The sequence below is a fragment of the Epinephelus fuscoguttatus genome, linkage group LG10 (genome assembly GCF_011397635.1).
Source record: "Epinephelus fuscoguttatus linkage group LG10, E.fuscoguttatus.final_Chr_v1".
In the NCBI taxonomy this organism is placed as follows: domain Eukaryota; kingdom Metazoa; phylum Chordata; class Actinopteri; order Perciformes; family Serranidae; genus Epinephelus; species Epinephelus fuscoguttatus.
The window spans coordinates 23,253,923-23,268,073 of NC_064761.1; the positions used below are offsets into that span (position 1 = coordinate 23,253,923).

General features: G+C 39.8%; 2 protein-coding genes across 3 annotated transcripts in view; one reads left to right on the forward strand and one right to left on the reverse strand.

The window, feature by feature from the left end:
* psmd1 (proteasome 26S subunit, non-ATPase 1) overlaps window positions 1-14,151 on the reverse strand; it is a 45,334-nt gene that overhangs the window by 26,717 nt on the left and 4,466 nt on the right. Inside the window, exons 8-16 of the mRNA XM_049587783.1 lie at window positions 13,654-13,714; window positions 13,396-13,524; window positions 13,201-13,289; window positions 13,010-13,088; window positions 12,739-12,912; window positions 12,359-12,470; window positions 11,751-11,947; window positions 11,237-11,332; window positions 10,603-10,667 (exon numbers count right to left, since the gene is read on the reverse strand). Coding sequence (XP_049443740.1) covers window positions 10,603-10,667; window positions 11,237-11,332; window positions 11,751-11,947; window positions 12,359-12,470; window positions 12,739-12,912; window positions 13,010-13,088; window positions 13,201-13,289; window positions 13,396-13,524; window positions 13,654-13,714 — 1,002 coding nt within the window. The remainder of the gene's footprint in view (window positions 1-10,602; window positions 10,668-11,236; window positions 11,333-11,750; window positions 11,948-12,358; window positions 12,471-12,738; window positions 12,913-13,009; window positions 13,089-13,200; window positions 13,290-13,395; window positions 13,525-13,653; window positions 13,715-14,151) is intronic.
* htr2b (5-hydroxytryptamine (serotonin) receptor 2B, G protein-coupled) lies at window positions 573-9,075 on the forward strand. Of its 2 annotated transcripts, none has more exons than XM_049587785.1 (4): window positions 573-1,017; window positions 1,545-2,184; window positions 5,608-5,808; window positions 7,160-9,075. In XM_049587785.1, exons 2-4 carry the CDS (start codon window positions 1,923-1,925, stop codon window positions 8,116-8,118), a joined length of 1,422 nt encoding a protein of 473 aa, XP_049443742.1. In that variant the 5' UTR covers window positions 573-1,017; window positions 1,545-1,922; the 3' UTR covers window positions 8,119-9,075. The 2 variants fall into 2 exon arrangements, with proteins under 2 accessions (XP_049443742.1, XP_049443741.1); XM_049587784.1 differs by having other exon boundaries at window positions 1,564-2,184.

Sequence of the window (14,151 nt, forward strand, 5' to 3'; positions counted from 1 at the left end):
TGTAATTCACACATTTTCTTGTGAAGAATCATCATCTGGTTACTGTACACTCCGGGGATATTTTTATTTTTTGCATCTTTTAATGTTTTGCATCTGCTTTTAAAAGCAATGAATGCACACTGAGAGAAAACACATTTCGACCTGTTAAGGCAGAAAGATCAAAGCAGAAAAACAAATATGGTCTAAATTTCAAAAGTAATCATCCAGAAGAAATGAGGATAGGTATTTAAATGACTCCTCCAGCCTTAAAATGTGAGCTCACAGAGGTCGAAATAAAAAAGCTATGGGGGTACAAGTACAATTTTCAAGCACCTTACCACACAGAAGGCTTCTACTACTACATCCCCCACCACTGCTTGACTTCAAATGGGGGAGAGAACAGAAAGTGACAAATATAAACAGTGGGACGGCTGTGTTGAGGGAAATTACCTCCCAGAACCATTGGCGTACTGCCAGCATGAAGACATTCATCTGTTTTGCACAGCGTCTGACTCACGGGCAAGACGGAGGGGAGGGAGGGGAACAGTGAGAGAGCGAACAAGAGAGGAGAGAGTGCAGGCTGATCACAGGCTGTGAACCAGAGGCAGCGAGTGGGAATGGGAGAGAGGCAGAGGAGCCACAACATCTGAAAGTTTTAAACCTGTGATCGCGGTAGGTGATGCGAAACAAGACTGGGGGTTCCTCCAACATGTGGAAGCAAAACAAGTTCCACATCATGGACTGCTTCAGACAGAGACAGATTTAAGTTTTACTGCTGAGGGAGGGCATTCTCTGTCACGTTTTTATTCGGGGAGGGTGGAAATATAAAGATGAGATTGTTAAATATATTTCTTAAACTCCGCTAAGAGGTGTACAGAGACTGAAATGCATTGGGCGTTAAGATGCACTGCTCTCCCAGCACAAAATATTACTTTAATGTTCCTGAAAGTTAAGACGCAGCAGCTTGGAAAAATACTGAAGGAGTTGAAGCGTCAACGAAGAACTTAAATGTACAACAGATGTTACCTTCAGGAGCAGGTAAGAAACTTAAGCAAAATTATGACAATGCTTTTTGACAGTATTTTTTTTTGTTTTGTTTTTTAAATCAAGTTTGATTTTGTGTAATCCATTCCATGTCCACTCATGTGTACATCTTTGCAGACTTAAGTACAGTGTGGGACAAGCCATATATCTTTCATCTAAAGCCTCATGGAGAAGTTTTTTAAATAGTTTTAATACATGGAAAAAACGTCTCAATGTAAAATTCAAAGTGACTGAGTGTGCAACGAAATGTTATACAAGACAATTTAAACCTTCTATTAATTACTTTTATGGGTAAAATAAACTACAGAATAATGCAACAAAATTGAAAATGCATACAAGGAATTTTCCTAATATTTTCCACCTTGTTTCCACATTATGGAAAAGAAATTTCCAGTGTGGTGACTATTACTGTTTCCACATTATGGCAAAGACGTTCCTCATTTGTTACGATAAACGTCGCATGCGACCATTTAGACAAATTAAAGCAAATGGGTAATACGGTTTTGCTGTTTCTTTAACAGACCTTTTTGTTCTTTTAAGTGGAAGACCTGGACAAGAGCATCAGCTGCCTGGGAAAGTGAGGACCCCTGATAACATCTCACTGTGGAAGTACTTATCGTGTTGGGATTATTGCCAGCATTGGAGTTCCTGGTGTCGGACCTGTTTACCTTGTTTTTGTCACCACCGATCAGTGGATCCTCATTTGATTTTGAGCAAATCTTTTTGGCTTGTACAGTGCACAACAAGGGATGAAGCATCCTGTGCACTGACCTTAAGCTGTCCCATCCCACTCTGTGTCCTTGCCTGTAGGACGCAGTGACAATGCTGACCAAGTGCCCAGCACCAGAAAGATCAGAGCCACGACCCAAGCTAAGGCCTGCTGTAACCTCTGCAGCACCATGTCTCAGGCAGTCGCGGCTCCACTTGAGGCTAATAGCTCACAGTCAGGAGAAGCGCCCGGGGCTGAGCTGAAATGGGCTGCCCTGCTTATTGTCATGGTCATCATCCCCACGATTGGAGGAAACATTCTGGTCATTCTAGCTGTGTCACTCGAGAGGAAGCTGCAGAACGCCACCAACTACTTTCTGATGTCGCTTGCTGTGGCTGATCTGTTGGTGGGACTCCTAGTGATGCCCATTGCCCTCGTCACTGTTCTCTACAGTAAGTTTGGCATGGAGCCTTGTGTTGGAAATCTGTGTGATACAAAAGCAATAAATACTTGACCCAATTCCTTGACAACATTCATATGAAATGTTAAGTTAAACAAATAAATGCCATTAATCTAAAAGTCCCATCAAACAAAGCAAACTATTACTAACAAAAATTAAAAAGACCACTGTTTTTAAGTGAGTGGAGGAGTGTATCAACTGTAATAACTGACCCCCATGTCTCTGGAAAAATACTTGCAGGTAGCAAAGAAGGATAAAAATACTTTGTCAGTAACCCTAGATACAATCTTGACGAACAATAATCAAATTATTCTCAATGAAATATCCCAAGAGATAGTGGACAATAAACAGCTACTTCCTCCGGCAGGGCTAAGGTAGCACAGCTTGGACTGATCCAGTGGTCTGAGGGATCTTTACCCATAGAAACAAAAACTGGTTTATTTAAGCCCAGTGACAGTGCTGTGTAAAGATAGCTGCATATTCAATTACTTAGACTTTGATTCTCTATTTCATAATGCAACTGTGAAATTCGTAACTATGGCCAAGTTGTTATTCCCCATTAATTCAACTATAGGATAATGGGCCAGATCATAATTAGGTCCCATGCATATAATAGTGGAGTTTAGTATGATGCTTTTGCCTGTCTAAATTATCATATTTTGCATGAGAACTGGATGTGTTGCAAATCAAACTGGTCACAGGTGCTGCTTTCATCTTATTATAATGAAGAGGCTACATAAACACGAAGGACCATGCAATTAATCTACTACTGCATCTGTATTCGAACTGAATCTGTCTACAGGCTCTACACATTCAGTTCCAAATGTTTCTCTCATGGCCTGATAAAAAGTCCCAATCCTTAGGTTGAGAACCAATGCAGTTCAGGTGTGAAAGCATTCATGCATGTACCAGTGCATATCTGTGTATGGTAAAAGTAGTCAAAGTCATTTAAAAACACCTTGGAAATGGAAATGGAGGGCAGGGTAACACCTCAAGGCATGGCAGTGGGAATTGTGTCTGTTTGCTGCTCTGATGCTGAATATCAATGAAGTCCACTAAACTACTTTTGGACCAGAATCTGGTACAACGTGTTTCAATGCTTGCCATAGTAACGGACTGTTTGGCACCTGACAGGAGAGATGCACTATGACATGCAAGGATTAGCTAAACAAGGTCCAGGACGTACACTTTTTCTTTTTCTGCGAGGAAATCTGATGTTTTCACATCACAGATGACGAATTAAAAGGCATTAAAAAGTGGATCTTACAGGTATAACATGAGACTAATGTGACGGATAAAAGAGTCAGTGTGGAGCAGCTGCCCAGCAGGTGCACTGAAGTGACACTAACTAGGCAGGGAAGTGAATAATATTTCTCATACTTGTAGGTTAAGGTGAATTGAGGAAGTACGACAATATGTTTCTAAATAAAAACAATTATTTTCAAACGGGGAAACTCCCAAATGATTTTCTTTTTTATGGAAATAAAGCTTAAAGAACTGAGGTGAGGAGAGAAGGGTCATGGGGACATTAAAATGCACACATAGTATAAAAGGCTGGCTTGAAGCACAGCAGGTCTGTCAACAGTGTGGACCTTCCTTGGCTGCAGGATACAAAAGTTACACAGTCACACAGTAAAAGACTGGTTATACTGTCAGTACTGTTCCCAGCAGAACATATGCGCTGCAGCAAACACTCCCTAATGACTGACACAAGACAAACTACCACAAGGCTGGTAGACATATGGATTTAGATAAAAAGATCAAGCTAACTGTAAGGCCACAGGCTGTATTCAGTATTCATGAGGGGACATTCAAAGTTCAAGAAGCTTCACTTCAAGACAAGAATGTGACTGGGTTACTGTTACACTAGTGAGGACTGCCGGTCACTTTCCACATCTGCTGGGCAGATGAAGTCAAAGTATACAGGGAACTCCTTGACAAATATATGAGATCTGCTTGTTTGAAATGTGAGCAGTGTCAACAGACACAGTTGTAAACTTAATATATTTTTTGAAAGGATAGATGATTTGGTGTTGCTTCCTTAAGTATCGTACCTGCAAGGCATCATCTCTCAGCACACTGCACTGCCAGCTGAGTCAACTTTTTCATCTCTCTCTGCTAGTCACTTTAAATATAAATTTTCTCTGCCTCTCTATCCTCTTCCCTCTTTTCTTGAAAGAGCTGTAGCTGTGCTTATATGGCATTGAGTTTTGTTTGAATAAACGAAAGCCACAAAAAAGAAAATATACACTTAGCTAATACAGCTAGTATGTTTCTCTGATAATTAACTTCATTGCATTCTTTCAAAAAGCAGAACCATCTAGACATAACAATTTTGACCTGTGACCACATACTCTGAAAGTTTTTAAACGGTCTGGTTGAGTTTTGCCAATATTAAACAACAACAAATGTCACAAAAACAGAGCAATAAGATGAATTCCTATGTAGGACACTGACCACAGCCTTGTGTAACGAGTAACTGCTGGACATACATTACCATTAGTGAAACAATTTATATAGACTGTTTCTTGAACATTTTCAAAAGCAAACCACAAAATCAACAAAAACAAAGCTGTATTGCTGTTTTTCATTCCTTACAGTATGCTCTCAAATACAGAACAAAAGCACAAAGACCCTGTGCTGGCCAACTACAGACGCCTCACCATAGTTTACTCATTCAAAGTTTCTTAATTCAATTAAACACAATAAAAATATGTTCCCTTGCACAGCTACTTGGATCTTGCAAGCTACAATGTTTATTGAATTTGGCATGGGACTAAACACTTCACAAAACATGTACAAAGGGTCTACTTTGAGAATGCGTAAAGTATTTGTCAATGAATGCGCTTTCCAGATGAAACCTAATCAAAACTATGACTCAAAAGTTCCAAGTGTCACAGGAAAGCAGTACGAGGAAAAGAGTGGGATGGTGGCATTACAAAAGAAAATTATGTAAAGGAATATTTTCAACAACGGCCTTTTGTAATGTTAATGGTTGACAGGACAAAAGCCAGAACAATTACTTGCCAATTTTATGCCTGGAACTGAAAATAAACACTACTGTTGAGCATAGTCTCCAGCACATCTACATAAAGAGCTTTGAGCTCCATAAACAGTCAGTGAACCCTCCTTTTTCCAGTAAAGTCATTCCTCACAGGGATAAACAAACACCAATCTTTTGCATGAGTGCTACTTCTAATCCCTTGCCATTGTGGTCCATCTCCTATAATTGGTGGTGTGTGACACCAAATGCTTTTTGGATTGAAAATTAGGTAAACCACATGAATACATTATGGGAAGTCACTGATCGTAGAGACACTACCACAGATAAGTGACGTACAATTTAAAAAACGACAACTGCAAGACAACTGTTTATTTTCTTACTGGACTAATTTCCTTCTCATCTTCTCTTCAGACTCTGACTGGCCTCTTCCGGAGCCCCTCTGCCCCATCTGGCTGTTCCTTGATGTGCTGTTTTCTACCGCGTCCATCATGCACCTATGCGCCATTTCACTGGATCGCTACATTGCCATCAAGAAGCCAATTCAACACAGCCAGTACAAATCCAGAGCCAAAGCGATGGTGAAGATTGCACTGGTGTGGCTCATATCCATTGGTAAGCATATCATATCAGATTTCCTTAACTTTTCCAACTCTACAGTAGTTTTTACAACAGTTTTTAACAATCTATTTCTTGACATAACATCCAAGTCAGAGCTGGTTTACAGACCCAAGAATGTATGCCGGATGCAATAAAAGCAGATACTGTATAAAAAGCAACCTGCCGGCTGCAGTGTATATGGGAAGGAGATGAGGGAGCTGAAGGGCTGGGACAGAAGTATCACTCAGTTTGTCCAAAGGGCAATGTGGCTTGTGCATTTGAAGCAAGCTAATTAAATGAGTTCCTAATGAAGTGAGCTTTACTGTTTTATGAATGTAGGGATGTAGGAACAGAAAGCTTTGGTAAAGAGGTTGGTTGGGCTGCTTGCCAGTCCCTTTGATGGAAGACTGTGTTGTCACTCCTGTTGTTAAAAGTTTTTCTTAGATTCTCATTTTGTTTTTACTTGTGTGATTTTTTTTTTTAACATATTTAATTAGCATTGTTAGAGGGAGCTTGAAACCCAAGATTTTTATAGCCTCTGTAATTGCTGTGCATTTAATAGTAAATAACTTGAAACTTTAATAATCTTTCTGTACTTTTCCTACAAAAGGTCTTGTATGGGTGTTGAGTCATTGTTCAAGATCTGCTAATAATTTCTGCTCTACAGCAGGAAACTAAAAAGTAGCTTCTGTCCATTAACACTAGGGTGTAAAAATACGGCTGACTTCACTGAGGCATTACTGCTCAATGCTCAATGCCCAGTACTCAGACCACTAAATGCAGTTGGTTTGGCTGATGGATTTGATTTCATTTGCGCTTCACTTCATGGCCAAAGCCAGACGATGGGATGGAAAGAAGTGAGCAGCACCTAAACCGAGCACCAGTATTTAGTCACGGTAAAAACTTTTTGGCTGTTAGCAGTGTTTAGAGGGATCATGGTGAGCCATGGCTGATTAGCTTACTTGATTTTAAAAACAAAAAAAGGATATCAATTCAATCAGCATGTGTGTGCTTATTCCTGACACCACTATGCTTTTATCAAGTATGAATGTTTTGCCTGTTTCTACTACTCCTACCATACACATGAAGTGAAAAATTAAACATGGGAATGTCTGTAACTGAGATGAAAAAGAAACACTACTGTTGCTGATAGAGTTGTTTCAATACCGATACCAGGATTGGAAATGCCTCCAATACTGCCTAAAATGCTGGATTGGATATCAGCAAGGATGCGAGCCTATACACATACCGATGCATAATTTATTAATAAAAACATCAAAAGCAAAATAATTCATCAATATTACAAAAACCCTAGATGACTGCCAATGTTTGCCAATTCTAACTGTTTTCTGTTTTCATTTTCCAGGTATCGCAATCCCAATTCCAATAAAGGGGCTTAGGAACAACCACCTTCCCAACAACATCACCTTCAACAGTAACCACACATGCCTGCTGAAAACAGACACCTTCCGGGAGTTTATCATGTTTGGCTCCTTGGCGGCATTTTTCATCCCTCTGACCATCATGATGGTCATCTACCTACTCACTGTTCAAGTGTTGCGCAAAAAGGTTTATTTGCTCAGGTCAAAGGTGACTCAGCGCTTTAGCTACCCAACAATCGCCACAGTTTTTCAAAGGGAACACGGTGGGACTCCACCTCAAGCCGAGCAACTGAACATGTTGGATGGCAGACTTCCCAGAATGCAAGAAAAACCACATACAGGCACGACAAACTCTACTACAGGAGAAGAAATGTCCTTTCGGAGAATGTCAACAATGGGCAAGAAGTCAATACAGACTCTGAGCAATGAGCAACGCGCCTCAAAGGTGCTTGGCATTGTCTTCCTCCTGTTTGTTGTTATGTGGTGCCCTTTCTTCATCACTAATATCACCTCGGTGCTATGTACCAGCTGTGATGTTCATATAATCGCCCGCCTCATGGAGATCTTTGTTTGGGTGGGTTATGTGTCATCAGGCATCAATCCGTTGGTCTACACCCTATTTAACAAAACTTTCAGGCAAGCGTTCACACGTTACATCACCTGTAACTATGAAAGCCCTGCTTGTCATGGGCCAGGACAGAACCCAAGAACATCAAATGCAGATCGGACCTTTACGAGGATTTCCTTTAGATCTTCTATGGCAGAAAACTCTAAACTGTTCATGAAGCAGGGAATGAAGAATGGCATTGGGACAGTTGGCTACCAAAGTCCAATAAGGTGCCGTCAAGCACCTGTTCAAGCATCCAGTGGCATTGTGTTAGACACAATGCTTCTGACTGATAATGAAGGTAATAAGCAGGAAGAACACGTTAGCTTTGTCTAGAAATACCCGACAAATGAATCTAATTAAAAGGGAGCACTTGAAGTAGATCAAATCTATGGTGCAAACTTTTTTTAAAATCTCTCTAAAGACAAAGGCATACCCCCACAACAAAATGCATGATTTGGAATCCGTTATGTTTTTATTAAAGATAAAATCTAGCCATAATTTAAATCATGATAATTTTGGAAACACATTTTATCCATAAGTCAAACTCCTCTGTGATATATGTGAATATATAGGGTCGAAATATTTCTCAAGGGGGCCTTCAGGACAGGCTATATTAACAATGTGAATTCTTTAAGACGACAAGACACTTCAAAGGGTATAAGAAGAGAGTTTGAGTTGTCAAACGTTATAAAACCATGAGATGACCTGTAACAGGTTGACTAAAACGAGAAAACAGGAGGATGTCCTCTATGAAAGGTCAAAAGCTGACAAAGTTCAGGCCACCAGACAATTATGCGAGGAATGAAGACATAATCATGACCTGGAAACTCTCTGTGAATGCTATATACAATGTATTCCAATGCCGATTCTTTTACTTGGGCTATGTGAACATGGTGAGGACCATCTCTGACCACATGCTTACATTTTGTTAAGACAAACAGAACTCTACCTTTTAAATCTTTTCTACAACAGACACATAAAATGCATTGCACTCTTGAAATGATTATTGTATCTGCCGGACCTTTGAGAAGCACTCTTGTATGTGTACTTCAGCCTGATGTTTTGACATGTTAACAGGTTTCCAAATAGAAGACTGTATATAATAAAGAACAACATCCAGATTAAATAGAAACCTAAATGTGTTAAATAAAGTTTTTTGTGTTGTTAAACTGACAGAAAACTGAACTAACTGTAAGCATCCATTTTTTTTCACTGTCGATGTCTTCACTCTCATGCATCAGCCAGTGAAAATGTCTTTTTCGCGAACCAGCGTTGACTGAAGCACAACCAAAGGACAGGACAACCAAATAAACAGTGTAACTAAGACAGAAAATACTGCGATAGTACAGTACGCTGTGACAGTGTACTCAGCACTATTTTTTACTGCCCTTTTATACTTAACAATAGCAGTTTGTAGCATCTTACTACAGCCATCAATTTACATAATAGTTTAAACACACTAAATTAAACCTAGTTAACAAAATCTAAACAGTGCTTGAGTAATGTGGCAATAAATATGAGATTTGGATAAGGGTCCACAAGCTTGGTATGCGAGTTTGCAAGTATGTCGCAGTTTTATTATGGCCTAGACCGACTCTGTCTCACTGTTAATGAACAGAAACTCTGTTGATCTTGTAAGAGTAGCAGAGACTTAAGATATCTGAACTCAAAGCAGCCCTTATTGTGTGCTAGTCTGCATGTTGGGGGAGTGAAGGGAGTTTTCCCGGAGCCATTAGGAAGTCGGAGAAGAGGAGGCCAACTGAATTGTTCTGGTACAGAAGTCTTTCTAAACACAGTGAAGATTTACACAAAGTTTATCTAGCGGCCCATTGATCACACTGAATATCACATAGCCTTTTTTGGGCTTAAAATTTACACCCTGATATTTGTGCACTGGCTAGGCGCTGTGTTTAACACTGCTCTGGTCTCTGATGGGTAAATCCACGTCGTTCTAAGAGTGCGGAATCCCTATAAATAGTCACGAAGGAAAATGTGTGAGTGACAATGACAAGTAGGTCCAGCTTTCTCTGACACAGAAATACCTTCCATGAGGACCAGAAAGTCATTTCCAAATCCAGACAATAGAGTATCAAAATCACACCACAGCGAAGGTGTAAACATACAGCTACATGTCATCAGCAGTAGAAAACTACAAAACTAAGACCCGTGGTAAAGAAAGAATAAAGTAAGACAACCAAAACAAGAAATGCTGAATTTTTAAAACAAGGGGACTGCAATGGTTCACCCAAAGCAGCCCACACTGTGAATCTGTTATCGTCATTTGTTTTAAACATCCAAATGTTTTTACCGATCCTTATCAAATAAGAACAAATTAATTTGTTTAAGAGTTACACTTTGTGCGAAAAGCTGAAATATTTCTGTGTCATATTTGTGATAAACTCATCGTTGCACAATATTCAGTGTAACCTCCTTCGTCGTCGTCTGGAGCCTATTTTAGAGGTAAATGTCAAAAACAGTTGGACTGGCTACAGTTCAGAGCTTTTCTACGCTATTGTCAATACAGCTGAGTTTCAGTACTGTACCCAAACTATACTCCTTTCTGTAACACATCATGAGAAATATAAAAGTCTTTTTTCTACAGAACACTTTTTAAACCAAATGAGCGAACTACACAAATGCATTGCTGCTGGTTTTACTTTTACTTTGTCTTAACACAAAGCAGTGAGTGTAAAAGTAGGGGCAGATAAATAACTAGAATTTCAGCTGAGGACCGCAAAGCTCCAGAGAGAAAGGCCTCTGGTGTATGCAAAGAAATAAACAGCGTTCAGAACTCAGATAATTCAGTCGGGTCCTTACCTGAACAAGATGAAGCCAATGGACTCGACAGCAGCCCTTCTCACGTCATCATTCACGTCACTCACCTTTATTAGGAAAAGCGAAACTGTCAACTAACGAAAAACTAATACTGATACTCATCAAATTTGTTGATTAACTTTCATGGTGTAGATCCCCTATGGCTCACAGTGTGAGGAATATGCTTCGCTGTTATGCCATCTACTAACTTTAGCTTGAGTAAGGTGCCACCTACAGGACAACAAGTTGTTCACACTGCTGAAGTTAAGTTGAAAATTGTATTTGCACTAAAAGTACAATGACTGGCATACACATAAATTTATTGTAATTAAACTGTAATGTAATAGTCTTTTGTTTTCCTTCTTAAAGTAAAGTTCTGCAACAGTGAGGCCCCAAATTAAATTCAGGCATAAACAGGAAAACACTGATGTTAAAGCTGAATATTTCTCCCCCAGTAGAACTAAGTACAGATTTTTTTTAAACAATCATAATCAGGGTAGTAAACTAATCTGAATTATGATGTCAGCCACAGTCACAGCCCTTGCTGCTTGAGTCTGCTCCACTGCCAGAATGATAAACCTGTCTTCCCCTCTGTGAAATAACATGTTGTAAGGAGGGCCAAACAGAAAACACTTACAGCGACATGTAGCAGGCGTCGGATGGCCTTATTGTTCCCGGAGCCGCAGTAGGCCATGCCCACTGTGTACATACCAGAGCGCCGCAGGATGGGATCCTATCATAGACAGTGAAGGAAAGCAGATGTTGAGACTTTGCCTCTGGATGAACAATTACAGTTAACAAAGTTTCAGTCATTTCCCACATCAAGCTCTTATAGAAGGATTCTTGGCCCAAAGTACAGAGGAAGAGCCTCCTGTGTGATGCGAAATACACACACAACCTGAGGTTGTAGGAGTACATACAGGGCTTAATACATTAAACATTGGGACTGCATGTTACATCTATAAGATTTATGGAGAGTTTTTTTAATGCCATCCCCAATTCCTTCTTTCAAACTTACTGTGTTACTATTTGCATAAACTGCACCAATGCTACAAAAACAAAGCATGACATTCTTTATTTCTGCTGGAAAATAAAACAACTCCAATTTCGTGGTGTACATGATGTGCTTTCTGATGGCTTTTCAGCCTTACCTTGTCTCTGCAGAGGCTTTCAATGAGGGCATCAGCCTCCTCCATGCGTCCGTACATGACCAGGGCAATTCCCACAGCCAGACCACGCAAGATCTTCTCGTGCTGGGTCTCCTGAGCATAGCCTACCATGTCCTCAATGGCCTGGGCCGACTTGGAGCCCAGCATGACCAGACCCAGGGCCAGGCCCGCAGCTTCACCTGAGAGAGGTTACATGATATTGTCAGCATGGCTTGTTTTGTTTTTCTTTTTAAACCAACAGATGTTTACTCGTGTACATTACTAAATCATTAACATTAATATTGATACCAGTGTAGACACCTCTTTGTTTCTACATTTGTTGAGCCAAACATTATTCTTTTAAAAAGACAGTTTTCATATTCAAGTATTTCATTATTAATTTGTTAATATTCTTCATTATTTCTGTTCAACCCGAATCTATTGTTATCCAAATATATGTGATTAGGTCAGGAAATGGAGGAAGTAAAAGGTATTAATGACAGATTTTTTTTCCTGCAATTTTAGTAAAAGGTTACTTTTTAGAAAGCAGAGTGGTGAGGATCAAAAACTAGACTGTCATCATGCAATTCAAAAATTGATTCTGTACACACCAGTAACAGCATCATCCTGGTACAGGTTAGATTTCAGGAGGTCGTAAACATCCTGTCTGGCTGTGCCCAATGCAGCTAAACCAAGGCCAAGAGCACCACCATGACGAACAATCTGTGAAACAGAGGAAAAGAAATAGACCATGAAGACACTGAAAAATAAATTAATCATTTGACACAGTGGCTGTAACTAGCTGCTGGTCTCTGCTACACACTTAATTCTAAAGCACCACACATTTGTTAACATAAATTGTATTATCTTATAACCAAGTTCAAAACAGTTGACTTCTTAATTCAGCAATCATTTCATGAGTCACATTCTAGTATATAGTTCTCAAAGAACCATCATAAAAAGTAGATAAAAAAAAAAAAAAAAAACTCACATCATTGCTGGCATTCTTGAGTTGACTGAGCAGGTAGTCGATGATGTCCCCGCCATGGTTGGCATGAATGAGTCCCAAAGCGTACAAGCCTCCTCCCTCCTGGTAGGCCGAGCCAGGGGAAGTGTCTTTGGGCAAGTAGGTGGCCATTAACTGGAGAGCCTCCTTCTCATGACCCTGAAAAACACACCATGTTATATTAAAAATTTGGAATAAAACTGCCTATTGTTTTTTTGATTTGCACCATATCATCATGATAATGACAGAAATCTACCTTGTGGATGACACCCAGACTTGCTGTGGCTGTGAACTTTGCCCAGTTGGTAGCTCTTGCAAGCCACTCCAAGTTTTCTCTACAAGAGCCAAACAAAAATGTTAGTCTTAATGTCACTTAGAGTAAGTATGTTTCTCTATGTCTTTATACAATAGATGTCATATACATTTCCATTCTGCTGTCACAATTACCTGAGGAACTGGTCACTTGTGGTCCCTGTGTGCATGAAAGAGTTGGCTATTACTGTGGCTGTGTGGCACACCGAATTTCGGACTGCATCCTGGAGTGACAGAAAAAAACTAGAGCTCAGGAGGAAGCTGCAGTTCATGTGTTTTCAAGTGTTTTTATTCATTTTCTGAATTCATCTTGTTTCTCATCTACAATACCTTTGTGTTTTTGAGTATCATTAAATCTGTGTTGTTATTTCGGATTAGGAACTGCAAGTGCAGCTCAATGGCCATCTCCCCGCTAAGGATTTTGATCATCTTGGCGTTCTGGTCTTTGGGCTCATCTTTCTGCAAAGCACAGTGATGCAATATGATGAGCGGTCAACCATACCAAAGCTGCTCTATTGAGAGACAAATAAATTACAAGGACCTTGAATGAAAAAAGTAATACAGTACAAAATGATTGAAAAAGCATACCGTTTCTGCCAGCTTTCCAGCGGGAGAGCTTCCCGCCTTGTCATCTGTTTCCATTGCATCACTGTGACACATACAAAACAATCTGTCAATGTTGAATCACTTCATCACAATTAAGTAACTCGACTCAAAAACGTCTATGCAGTTTCAGTTAGTCCCCGCATGTATCCCATATATACACTGTACATGGCCTGACTGTCCATAAGATGTGCATGTATATTAAAGTTTATTCAATCTCTCATTTTAACGTCTTTATTCAGGTTATTTTCAGCAGGTATAAAAAGAGGCACACCAAAGAACAAAGCTTGTTCAGCTCCCAAGTATTTGAACTCCAAACTTGTGCACTGAACCCTCCTAGTGGTAGGTTCAGAGTTCTGCGTAGTGTCTGCTGACTAACAGACTGAGATAAATCTTTTCCTGCCATGCTTGGAAAATGTTGAGTTTTTTGCTATTTTCCTCATAACTCACAGCACCTGAGAAAGTCTAAACAGTCATTTCCTA